Raw genomic sequence first — 12032 nt, forward strand, 5'->3', positions numbered from 1 at the left:
CAACCATTGTTGACGCATTATTAGTCTCGTAGTTACTATCGATTCAAAACCGACGATATTTGATCACAAAAGAAAGTTCGACAGACGAGGGAACAGACATTTTCATATCGAAAGGTTTGAGAGTTTAAAGCATTTTATTACATTAACGTCTTGACTGAAGTTGGTTCGGGTTTGTCATTATGAACTTGGACAAAGATGAAACTTTTCAATGTCCTCTGAGGCTCTTGAGAGTGGAATTCCGACAGTGGCGTGGGACTGGTAACAAATATGGACAACTATGATCGGCTTTCAAGGTTCAAGGATAATGGCGCAGGGTAATGTATTTGTGGCAAAAAGCAGTACACAATCTTGCAAATAATGTGTTGTAACAGGGAAACAACCCCATATTCAGCCTTTAAATATTCAGGCACTACAGTCTGGAACCGCGGGACCGCTGCGGTCGCAGGTTCGAATCCTGCCTCGGCCATGGATGTGTATGATGTCCTTAGGTTAGTTAGGTTTAAGTAGTTCTAAGTTCTAGGGGACTGATGACCTCAGAAGTTAAGTCCCATAGTGCTCAGAGCCATTTGAACCATTTTTTTATTCAGGTACATTGTTGGAGAAAACCTGATTTCCTCGCGTTGCTAATGTGCTAGTCTGTGTTCTTTTACGGCTACCTTGAGCAAGCTGGGAAACTGGACTCATATTTAGGCATTTAATAGACTGATACAGGATACGTGTAGAGGAGGTTAGGTGAGTGCAGAAAGCATAGTGAAGCGCGCCGCGTTTGATGTTTCCGAGGAAGTGGTCGAATTTTGCTCGTGTGGAAATCCATGCTGTCGAAGGGATTGTTGGAATTTCTGGAGAGTGGGTTGGAGCATATGGGGACATAATGTATTAGATCTGGAACTTGAAAAGGAGTCCGGAACGCCAAGGGACACAAAGATAACGGATTTGGCTTTTGATTGGTGAGGTAGGACGCCGGAGGACATTTTGAGTAGCTCTTTCGGTTCACAGAAAGGAGTATGTGCTTGCTTAGGTTTTTATGGACGTTTTCGCGTTTGTTCGTTCTGCTTTTGATAATAAATGTAGTCAACGAAGACCGCGGTAGAAAAACATTCACAAATGATGAAAGTCGACATTTAGACGAAATGTCCATTACGTAGCATGTTCGTGCACCATTTAAATTAATTGAGATTGATGAATTTTATTTATGGATTGCTTCCGTCTTGGGATGTCAGTAAGTGCATTTCGTGATTTGGCAGGCAGAAAACGGAAGGAAAGAAACGCCAGTAATGGAATGGGTGGGGTGGGGAGAGGTAGGGGAGGGGAGGGGAGGGTAGAGGTCGTGGGCGTGGCGGCGTGTGACTCAGATACCGGCCGCCAGGGATCTCTCATAACCTGCGACGGCTCGCGTGTTTCGCCAGTCTCTTCTCAGCGCTCGACAAGTGCAGGAGTGTGTGGTGCAGTGCTCGACGCTAAGTTCACATCTACCAGGATCTACCAACAGGTAGGCGGCAGAACTCGACTCTGGCTCGGTAGTGAAGTTATCAGTACTGTGCGACAGCCAGTCCGCAGCGTCTCGGGACGCAAGGTCATAAGGTACCACTGGTCAATAATTCGTGCAAGTGCCTTGTAGCTATCTTTGGCGATGAAGGATTTCGCTTCACTGTGCAGCAAAGTATCGTCCTTACTGTTCTTGCGTTCTAACGTCTGGTAGGCGGTAGGAGCGTCATATATTCCGAAGTAAACATATCTTGAATTTTACGATGTATGAGGAGCAGTCTAAAAGCTTTCTTAAACTGCTTTATCACACGTAGCAATACACGACTATTTTTGAACAGCATGTAATTATGCGCCTGACATCATAGAGAGTATAATAATACCTGCGAAAATAGCTCAACGTTGATATGTATCGGCTGTATACGACGGTGTTGCCCATTCCTTTCCGACTACAGATGCAAAATTGTTTTGTTGTTAAATTATTTTGAGTCGCGCTACTTGCGCTTTTTCATAACGTAACGCTTCGTTTTGCCCTAGTCACATAGTTGTACTCCTCTCACGGTATTAGTGCCGTCTGGAAGCATCCGACTCCGCACACTAGTACGTGGCAGGCTTGGCGAGCTATGACGCAGTTCGCCGGGGCATTTTGTTTGAGCGGACTGCGTTAAGGCGGTTCCGCTAACAACGCTTTCGCTAAATACTCGACTTAACAGCCTTCATCTAGAGACACCGGCAGTGTTTCAGACTGCGTCACAGGGAATGGCAAAACAATTGAGCACATACGTTCGTAGGCACAGTTGCTGTTGTACCGGTAGTGGAACTGAACGCCAAATCCACTGTTTTGGGATGTTTCCAGTGGATCCGATGTTAACCAATACTTAAAAGACGTTAGCTTCTGGCTTGGTATTCCTGATTACAGCCGGCATAAATGGTAGAGTTGAATGACCTTGACGGAAGTTAGAGCCAACCATTAGCAGAAGTAGCTTTAGATTGCGCTGATCTTTCCGTCGACAAAGTAAGCAAAACTATGAACCGACGGCCTCGTCACCATAATATAAATTACGGTAAGAACTTTCCGACAGCAGTTCTCGACAACGTCCTTTTAGGCGTCACGTGACGTAGCCGTCCATTAGTGCCGGGGGCCCACATTTCACATCCCAGAAAGCTTCATGTGAGACTAAATAACGTCGCCGACTGTTGCAAACAGTAATTTTTCTCGTGCGTCTGGAAATAACGCGGGATGTAGTATATTTTGAAAAATTTTAAGATCCTCAAGAGCATTCAACTGAGCGCGAAAGCAGTTAAAAGTTTTCGTTTAAACGAGACTGGCACGTCTGTAAAGTGTTGGACATTATATTTGAGCAAAAGAATTAATTAAAATTCTGACCCTGGTGTAATGCCACTACCCAAATCCTGCCGTAGAAACTTTTTTCTATCTCAATCTTTCCTTTGAGACTGTAAGGCATTATATACTGACAACCACTTGTGGTCGCCTTGCGGAGAAAAAGCCGAACTGACAAATTGTTGGTCAAGAAATACCGCCAATGCAACAGCTTTCATTGTCGCGTCTGAAGTGTATAGACAAACGTTTCTTCTATCATTTTAGACAAGAAGCCTTTCGGGAAGTCTGCGTCCATCTTTAGCATGGAACGGAAATACTTTTATTGTTCAGGAATATAATTCTTCCTTGGAAGATGACACTCATCGAAACGTCACGGAATTTCGAGCGGCCACCCGGATAGAAGCCCGAGAAACTTTCAGTAGTTTTCTCATTTCGGTATAACCCCCATCGTACCACGGATCTGATGAAATTCATTAGAATCCTTTAATGAGACAACCAAAAATTACTGTGGTAAGCGTTTATTGGAACGAGTCTGAAAACCCAAAGCAATTACCGGCCTCGGCAGTTTATCCATATATCTGGCCGATTAAATCTACAACAAAGAATGGGTCTCACAGACTCAACTGGAAAGATGAAATAGTAAGCAGGTACTAAGACTCACTAATGTTGATGAAGGCTAGATGACAGACTTTGTACACTGCAGGCTTTGTCGCTTGTTCTGTTGCGATAAAAGCGCGGCCTAAAATGTAAAGCAACGCAAGAAGTACGTTGACCTATCACGTGATTATGACGTGGCGCTGCATTTCGAACGTCGAAGCCAATGTGCAACTAAAAATGCCACTGTAAATTTGTAGCGTTTACGACAGAAACAGTTAAGTCCATTGAAGCAATCGCAGGTCGAAAGGGCAGTTATTTGGGTCGTTAATAAGTACTGCCGTTAGCTTTTCTAATTGGTACCATCAGTTTTCGAAACATTTTCAAAAATTTGTTTTGTAGCACATCTGCCTATTCAGTATTTTCGATAATAAACAGTGTAAGAACCTTAGATTTCAAATGAGGTGTAACTCGGTCAGAAATCGAGCATCACTTTCTGGACGACCCCAGGCATTTCCGATACAAGAGGGAAAAGAATATTCCGGGGGAAGCATTGCTGGGAAGTGAGTCCATACACACAACGGGAGATTTAATGTGCATACGAAAGAGTAAACGGCAAAATTAATTTATTTTGGGTGATTTTGTAAAATTATGGATAAGTCATTGATGGACAATGAATTACTCATGAATCAACATAAAATGTGAAAGGGATGATCAGATGGCACACATGAAAAAAGTGATGGAAAGAATTGCAAGAGTTTAATTACGGAACTGTTAAAATACACGGGGATAAAATGGTCCAGAAGGGATTGCTAACACTGCAATGTAGACACAATTTTCTATTGTCATTACATAGATACCCATCTATTGCTGCCAGGACTCATTGGTCTAAAAACTTATTACACAGTAACATTTCTTCAGATGTAGGAACTGACAGCAGTTGCAGAATGTGTTGAATAGTTTGGATAACCACCAATCTGTACTTGCAATCTCTGTTAACACCACCACAGCACTGTTTACAGGCAGTATCATTGTCTCCAGCAAGTGAGGCTGGAACCCCCCACCACACACACACACTCACTCACTCACTCACTCACTTTGGTTGCAGACTGATCTGTTGTTATCCTGAGCTCTAGATTAGAAAGTGGTGATGTGCCAATGAGTTGGTGGAGCAAATGAATGTGAAAGTAAAGTATAGTTTAGGGTAACTGACTTGTAGCAGATCTAGCTAATGTTTGCATTTGTGCCCTATTTAATGCACTTTGTTGTATTTAACACCTTTGGCGAGAAAAATGAAAACCACAAGATAAATTAGACATATATTAGATTATGGACAAGCTTCCAGCCAGTACTTCAGTGCATATTATTTACACATAATAAAGCATTAATCAGTTGAAGATTGTTTTGAACACCACAATATTGAACATACCATGAAAAATGGAAGTTTGGTTCACTACATAACTTTTGCCAAATCTTGTTCAGAAAACTTGCCTTGTATTTGCTATTCACTGTTTTAACTTTTTAATCATGAAAGAATCATACATCTCCAGAGAATGTTGACAATTTTTGCCGGCAGATGAATTTTTTTTAACAGTGCCTCTAGACTTTACCCCATATTCAGTCCATTTTTATGTTAGAGTACTTTAGTCATCACAGGAATAAATCATACAATCAGCTGGAAAAAATGGTGACTGAGAAACTAACATTTAACAAAGCATTTTTATTGTTAAATTTTATGTAAATGAATAATGCTGCTTCTGGTCTGCATATCCAATCACCCTACATTATACTAGTTTTACCCTCCAATGCCAGCTGCATTTTCTTACCATTGATGATGCCCTCCTGATCATCCTCATCCCTTAATGCTAGAAACACAGTAGACAGCTACAAACCTGTACTTCGAATGATCTTCCATTTGTTGTTAACCCCACGCAGCAAAGTATTTTATGGTGTCCCGTAGTATTCCAATTAATTCATTTGAACAAAACTCAACACACTTAAAAAGCAGATAAACAGAATTATTCAGGAAATATTGTGTGCCCTTGAGTTAATACCCCAAAGCTTTTACCAACAATAAAAAAGAATTATAAATAATTCTCTCTGCTAAGCAGAACATAAATGTCACTCACTCACTAGAACTAGGAAAAAACGTTAATTCCAAGCTAGGTTCTCTGTAAAATGTGTTGAATTCATTTGACCTTTATAAGTATTTAAGAGTATAAAGGCAATGATGGTTAAATCTTAATCTACGTACGTTTGATTTATTATATTGGTTGAGGTTTTTTAATTAAATTATCATCCTTTACAATTGGCTGGCACGCTTCACAACATACTTCTAGAAAGGGCATGATCAAAATGTTAGAGAATGACATTCATTATAAATTAGTGCCCTGTATAGGCTTAAAATTGTGGATTGATCTGACTTAAGTGTGCTGTTCATTCTAGCAGTAAATGAGAAATGGTCCAGTTTATTTAGCTGTAATTATACTGCCATAATAAAAGGGATTAGAATGTTGTAAAAGAGCAGGTAGCAGTGGTATTTTTTTGTACTGTCATTTTCTAATTTTGTCCCCCCTTTTTTTACAGATACAATGAGCTCGAGGCAATACTATCCAGTTCATGTAAGTCTCCTGTTATAGTTGCTAAAATATTTCAAAGTCTATTCAATGCATTTTCCTGGGAAGCATTTAATTTATGTAGATTGTGTGTTCATAATATAACCTTTGTCACATTGTATGGAACTACATATATTTTTTCTGTATGTGCAAACATCAAATGAATATACTGGTATGGTTTCTCTTCAGTGCACTCCAACCATCTACCCAGCAGATCCTTTCGATGCAAAGGCAGATGCTGAAACTCTGCGTGCTGCTATGAAAGGCTTTGGAACAGATGAACAAGCAATTATTGATGTTCTGGCAAGGCGAAGTATTGTTCAGAGATTAGAAATTTCTGAAGAATTCAAGACTCTTTTTGGGAAGGTGAGTAGCTAATAACTGCATTATTTTTAACATTGGCAAATTTGTGCATACCCACATCAGTAGATATTGTAAATCAGTAATAATGACTTGTAAATATCTTCTTTTCAGGATCTGCTCAGTGAACTGAAGAGTGAATTAAGTGGTACTTTTGAGGATGGTATTGTTGCTTTGATGACTTCATTACCAACTCTTTATGCTAAAGAACTTCATGATGCCATCAGTGGCATTGGAACTGATGAGGAGGCTCTTGTGGAAATACTTTGCACTTTAAGTAACTATGGAATCAAAACAATCTCAGCTGTTTATGAAGAAAGTAAGTACCAAATTTGAAAACTGTATCGAAACTGTACTTTATACTATCCACGTTTACTCACTCATAAATAAAATTTACAGCTTATGGAACCTCCCTTGAATCTGACATAAAGGGAGATACATCTGGTCATTTCAAGAGGCTTCTTGTTTCACTGTTGATGGTAAGTCGGTTAAATGTTGATGGTATAGTATTTGATAAATGAGCTTTGAATGCCTTAGCCTTGTATACTGAACAAAAATACTTTACTTCAAATAAGAGCACATATCTTTCATGCTTACAGGCTAACAGAGAAGAAAGCCAGGATGTTGATCCAAGTGCAGCCAAAGCAGATGCAGAAGCTCTTCTTGCAGCAGGTACTGTGAAACTTAGTTGTCAGAGAGTAACGTGGTAGGGAGAATATACATATGAAGTTGTCACTCAAGACCAACGATATTGTCGTAATGTTTTGCCTGCTAAATTTAAACAAGGAAAATTAAACGTGTGACAAAACATACTCTGCTTCATTAATAGGGTACTGGATGACTGCATTTTTGTTAGGTTTTAAATTAGAAAGATCATAGGCTAAATATGAAATGTTGTTTTAGGCAATTCATTATGAAATTTGTAACATTCATGAAACAAGGCAGTGCTTCATTTAAGTAGTAATAGGATGTGCACTTAGTTATGAAAGTCTGTTACCTGGGTAATAAGACCGTCCATTCAACAGGACAAATGCTGAACTTTAGTTTTGAGCTCCAAATTAAAGACTTTAGCAATATAAGAATATTAAAAAAAATAGGTTGCAAATAGAACATTTATGTAAACAAGTGTTTCGAAGCTGTTTGGCCCAAAGTTGGTATTGGAATGAACTGGGGAAATCATTTCAATATCAAGATACATTAACTGCAGTTAATTCTCAGATGATTCTTTGCAGGTGAGGGCCAGTGGGGAACTGATGAATCAACCTTCAACAAAATCTTGGTAGCTCAGAGTTACGCACAATTGCGAAGAGTTTTCCATGAATATGAGCAGTTGGCTGGTCATGACATAGAAGAGGCAATAAAGAGGGAGTGTGAAGGCAGTCTAGAAGATGGCTTCCTGTCAATTGGTAGGTATTTCCATTATCATATTATAAGTAGTGTTCAGGCATTATTGCATTTGCATTCTCTTTAACTGAGAAAAGACATTACTACTAAACACGAGCTGTGTGTGTGTGTGTGTGTGTGTGTGTGTGTGTGTGTGTGTGTGTGTGTGTGTGTGTGTGTGCACAAAAGTTACATAAGATAGTAATCTATAGTTCTGCCACATTTCAAACTATCAAGAATGATAAAAAGACAAATTTCGGTTTATTATAGCAACAACTGATATAGCAGATCTATGGAGATGATAAATTTGTTTCACAGTAACAAAACATTTGGGTGAAAATGATTAACAAAAATGAGGAAAGTGGATTTGGCTGTAGTTGGGTTGAGGTGTGTACACAGAAACAAATAACAGCACAGAGGTTACTAGCTTCAGTTTTCAAGCTATGTCTCTGTATTACATTTTGTGACACATTGGGATTTATTGCATTTCCTCTTAATAATATCAATAGTATAGTACCTACACTATATGAAGGTTTATTATTTGCATGCAGAAGTTGTAAAGTTTGAATTGGAACATATTTGACCTGAAGATCAAGAAACACATATACACAGTGAGCATGAAGTCTTGCCTTGATTATAAAAATTTATTAGAGAATAACCATTTAACATACCAGTTTACATTTCACACTGTTACATAGGTTAGTGTAACTAGTTTTTTAAGACCACTTTCATTAGTAAACCTCAACGTGTGCTCCCTTGGTAGCTCGTAGAATGTAGAGGAGGTATTCCAGTTCCTGCCAGGTGTTGTGTAACATGGGTTCTGTCACAGTACCTAAAACAGCTTGTATCCTAGCCTTCAGTTTGTCATCAGTAACTGGTGTGACGAAGACTGTGTCCTTGATTTAGCCCCAGAAAAAAAAGTCAGGGGGTGTAATGTCTGGGGAGTGGGGTGGCCAGGGTGTTGGACCATTCCTTCCAATCCACTGATCCGGGCATTATGCCCCCTTGACTTTTTTACTGGGCCTATATCAAGGACAGTCAGTCACACCAGTTACTGGCATCAGTGAACTGAAGGCAGAACATATGTCACGCAACACCTGGCGGGAACTGGAGTACCACCTAGACATTCTCAGAGCTACCAAGGGAGCACACGTTGAGGTTTATGAACGTAAGTAGTCTTAAAAAAACTAGTAACACTAACCCATGTAACAGCATCAAATGTTAGTTATGTCGAACAGTTATTCTGTAATAAATTATCAGGAAAAAGACTGTGCTCAACCTGTACATTTAAGTCGGTGTCTGCTGAATAAAGTGAACTACAGTTGCATTGCTTTTGCAGACTTAATCTGTAATACAGCAGAATGCAAGCAGCTCAGTGGATGGTGTGATAGACCTCACTAATGTAGGCTATTTAACATTTTGTGTGTCTAAAGGTGAAATGCATAGCCTTTAGCTGTTGTGCAAAGGTATCTGATGTCTGGGAAAAAACTGCTGTTTGGCTTACCCTACATTAAAAAGATATACAAAATAACTGAAATGTGTGCTATTTATCATAACTTGACACAATTTGCAGTCAAATGGATTTAACAAGTCTTTAGATGCACATTTCTATCAGCAAACATAAAAGCTTTGTCATTGGGTGATCAACATTGTGGAATTACTCCAATGTGACATGACTGTGCTAAAATAATCAGGGAAATGTGTAATTGGCACTCAAGTGTTACTAGAATGAAAATGCCAGGATAGACATGAGCAAGTATTGAGAAATTGTAAGCCTTTTCTAGAATTCATAGAAAGTGAAGTCTTACTCACAGTAGTGGGCTGCATTTAGAAGGGAATCTAAACCTAATGTGTTTTAAGTTAGACTACTGTGTGTATTTGGGATCTGAAGGGAAGTGACCAGAAATGGAAACAGCTCACCTTCAGAGTTTGTCAGAAATATGAAACTGTTAATTTTTGATGCTAGTAGTAATTTTTGCAGTTACATAATAGTTTGGAATGCACATCAAATGATCATAAAACTGTCTCCTTAAGTCGGAGAAAGGCAACTGCATACCTTTCAACATGTCACATTTTCATATGTTTAATTGACTTAAATTTCCTGTCACAGTGAAATGTGTCAAGAATAAGACTGGTTACTTTGCTGAGAGACTGCATGATGCCATGGCTGGTATGGGAACCAAAGACAAAACTCTGATCAGAATCATCGTAACTCGTTCAGAAATTGACTTGGGTGATATTGCTGAGGAATATGCCAAGATGTATGAGAAGCCTCTTGCTGCCCGTGTTGAGGTGAGTTAAATTGAAACATTTATCAATTTATTAACTTTGTAAAATAGTGGGTATATATCAAAGTGTGAACAAAATTACTCCTAACTGCTTTAAACAAAGCATGTGCAGTTACGGCATGTACTAAAGGTGAGTACTTGGTAGCTCCAAATACCAGAGTTATTGGTATTATAATGCCAAGATGAGGCTAAGTTTTCCTAACATAACCTGCTTGTGGCGAAATTAGGCAGCACAATTTAGCTAGAAATGTTAGTTTATTTTGCGTCCATATTGCTAACAAGTTCTTCTGCACGTGCACACACACAGAATACAGCTTGTATGTTGATCTTGTTTCATTTTAACTGTGTAAAATCATTTTTTTGCATGGTTATTATTTGGTAATGCAAATGTTCTGCTCCAGAAACAAATCTAGGTTAGCCTCAAACTTACCTTCTGTCTTTTCTTCCCTTCCTGTCTCCTCATTACAAATACTGAAATTAAGCTGTTGCAAGATTGAGCTGCTTACCAAAGCAAGAAGGATGTGTAGTTGAAACGACTAAAACCAAAGAACTTTGTCTGACCTTTGAGTGTACACTTGTTTCTTGTGACTGTAGCTTCCTTTGGTTTGCTTAAGTGTGTCTTTTGATAACTTCCTTTGTTCATGGAGGTGTGGTTTGCTTCTTTTTGTAAAGTTTATAATTAATTCCTTTTCCTAAAATGCTTTATCCTTTGAAAGTAATCCAGCTGTCAGTCATCTCCATGGAAAAAAAGGCAAATCAGACCTGTGAAGTAGATGCAATAATTTAAAAATAGAAGGAAAAATTTGAGATTATCTCCTTTACAACAGGAATGATGGCCATTTTTAATGAATAAAGATTAAAAATACACAAAACACTACTGTGAGAGTGTTGAGGATGAATTTATGAAACATAAAGAGCAAAAAAAATTTCTTGTATCAGGACTCCATCTTTCTTTCTGATTTTATCACAAGTATTAGATGATTGACAGCTTGTTTCTTGCATGCTTTAAAAATTTAATTTCTTATGCATCTAGATAACAAAACATTACTATCTGTTCTAGGAGGACACTAGTGGTGACTACAAGAGGCTTTTGGTTGCACTGCTTGGCTAAGCTACACATAATAATTGGTGAATGTTCCAAAAAAATTGTTCATTGCACTTTTTGGTGCATTACTTTACTGTGGTGTTTTGAATATTAAATGATGTGTTATAGGAGGACTGTGCCAGTGACTACAAGAGTTTGTTGGTGGCTATCCTGAACTGAAGTGTTACAGCTGCCTACAAAGAAGAAATTAATGTATGATAGGTGCTATATTTATGTGCCTTGTTTGCTTGAAGTTGGATGTATCAAAGGATGTAGTTATTTATGGGCACTTCTATAGTGTGTTAAGTAGAGCAAGAAATTGTGCTGCAGATAGATGTGTGGGGAAATAATACTTGGAACTGTCCAATGCATTTCTATAGTTTGTATGAACTGTATCAGAATTCAGAAAACAATGTTCATATTTTATGCAATTTTTATATAGCAGTGATAGGTAAATACAAATAAATTACATCATGATTTACTTTTTGAAAGTGAATGTTACTTTCACTGTGAAATCAGACAGCTGCACATTCCATATAAATGTTGTTAAAATCTTTGCTTCACTAAAAGATTGTCAAATTGTTATAATAGGGATTTGGTACTGTGAATGCCAAGTAGACTGCATTTTAAGAGCTTTATATGGTGTACCATTGTCACAATAAAGATCTAGAAAAGTATCTTCAGTGTTAGCTTGTTACTTACTCTTACCCATATTCAAACTTCCTCGTTGAAGTGTGTCCACTCTTGATATGCTTAAAAAGCGTGCCCTGAAGTAACACAAGCAGCAATTTAGTAAATAATATTAACATTTAACATATTGTGGCAGACTAATTACTGATGTCATTTACTGAAGTATGGCTGTGGTAATTGACACACTGTACACG

At 38.4% G+C, this 12032-nt stretch overlaps 1 protein-coding gene across 3 annotated transcripts; it reads left to right on the forward strand.

Moving 5' to 3' along the window:
- The first annotated feature begins 1366 nt into the window (after window positions 1-1366).
- LOC124619497 (annexin B9-like) lies at window positions 1367-11825 on the forward strand. 3 transcript variants are annotated; one of them, XM_047145916.1, is made up of 10 exons: window positions 1367-1489; window positions 6005-6039; window positions 6223-6399; window positions 6508-6712; window positions 6793-6872; window positions 6993-7065; window positions 7626-7799; window positions 9887-10068; window positions 11125-11192; window positions 11278-11825. In XM_047145916.1, exons 2-9 carry the CDS (start codon window positions 6010-6012, stop codon window positions 11173-11175), a joined length of 972 nt encoding a protein of 323 aa, XP_047001872.1. In that variant the 5' UTR covers window positions 1367-1489; window positions 6005-6009; the 3' UTR covers window positions 11176-11192; window positions 11278-11825. The 3 variants fall into 3 exon arrangements, with proteins under 3 accessions (XP_047001872.1, XP_047001869.1, XP_047001871.1); XM_047145913.1 differs by having other exon boundaries at window positions 11125-11825; XM_047145915.1 differs by lacking the exon at window positions 11125-11192.
- The last annotated feature ends 207 nt before the right edge of the window (window positions 11826-12032 follow it).

Source organism: Schistocerca americana, chromosome 6 (genome assembly GCF_021461395.2).
Source record: "Schistocerca americana isolate TAMUIC-IGC-003095 chromosome 6, iqSchAmer2.1, whole genome shotgun sequence".
Taxonomy (NCBI): domain Eukaryota; kingdom Metazoa; phylum Arthropoda; class Insecta; order Orthoptera; family Acrididae; genus Schistocerca; species Schistocerca americana.

Coding starts and splice junctions, on each gene's coding strand:
- LOC124619497 (XM_047145913.1), top strand. CDS start 6,010: ATGAGCTCGAGGCAATACTATCCAGTTCAT. Junction 6,713..6,792: donor CTCAGCTGTTTATGAAGAAA/GTAAGTACCAAA, acceptor TAAAATTTACAG/CTTATGGAACCTCCCTTGAA. Junction 7,800..9,886: donor AGATGGCTTCCTGTCAATTG/GTAGGTATTTCC, acceptor TTCCTGTCACAG/TGAAATGTGTCAAGAATAAG.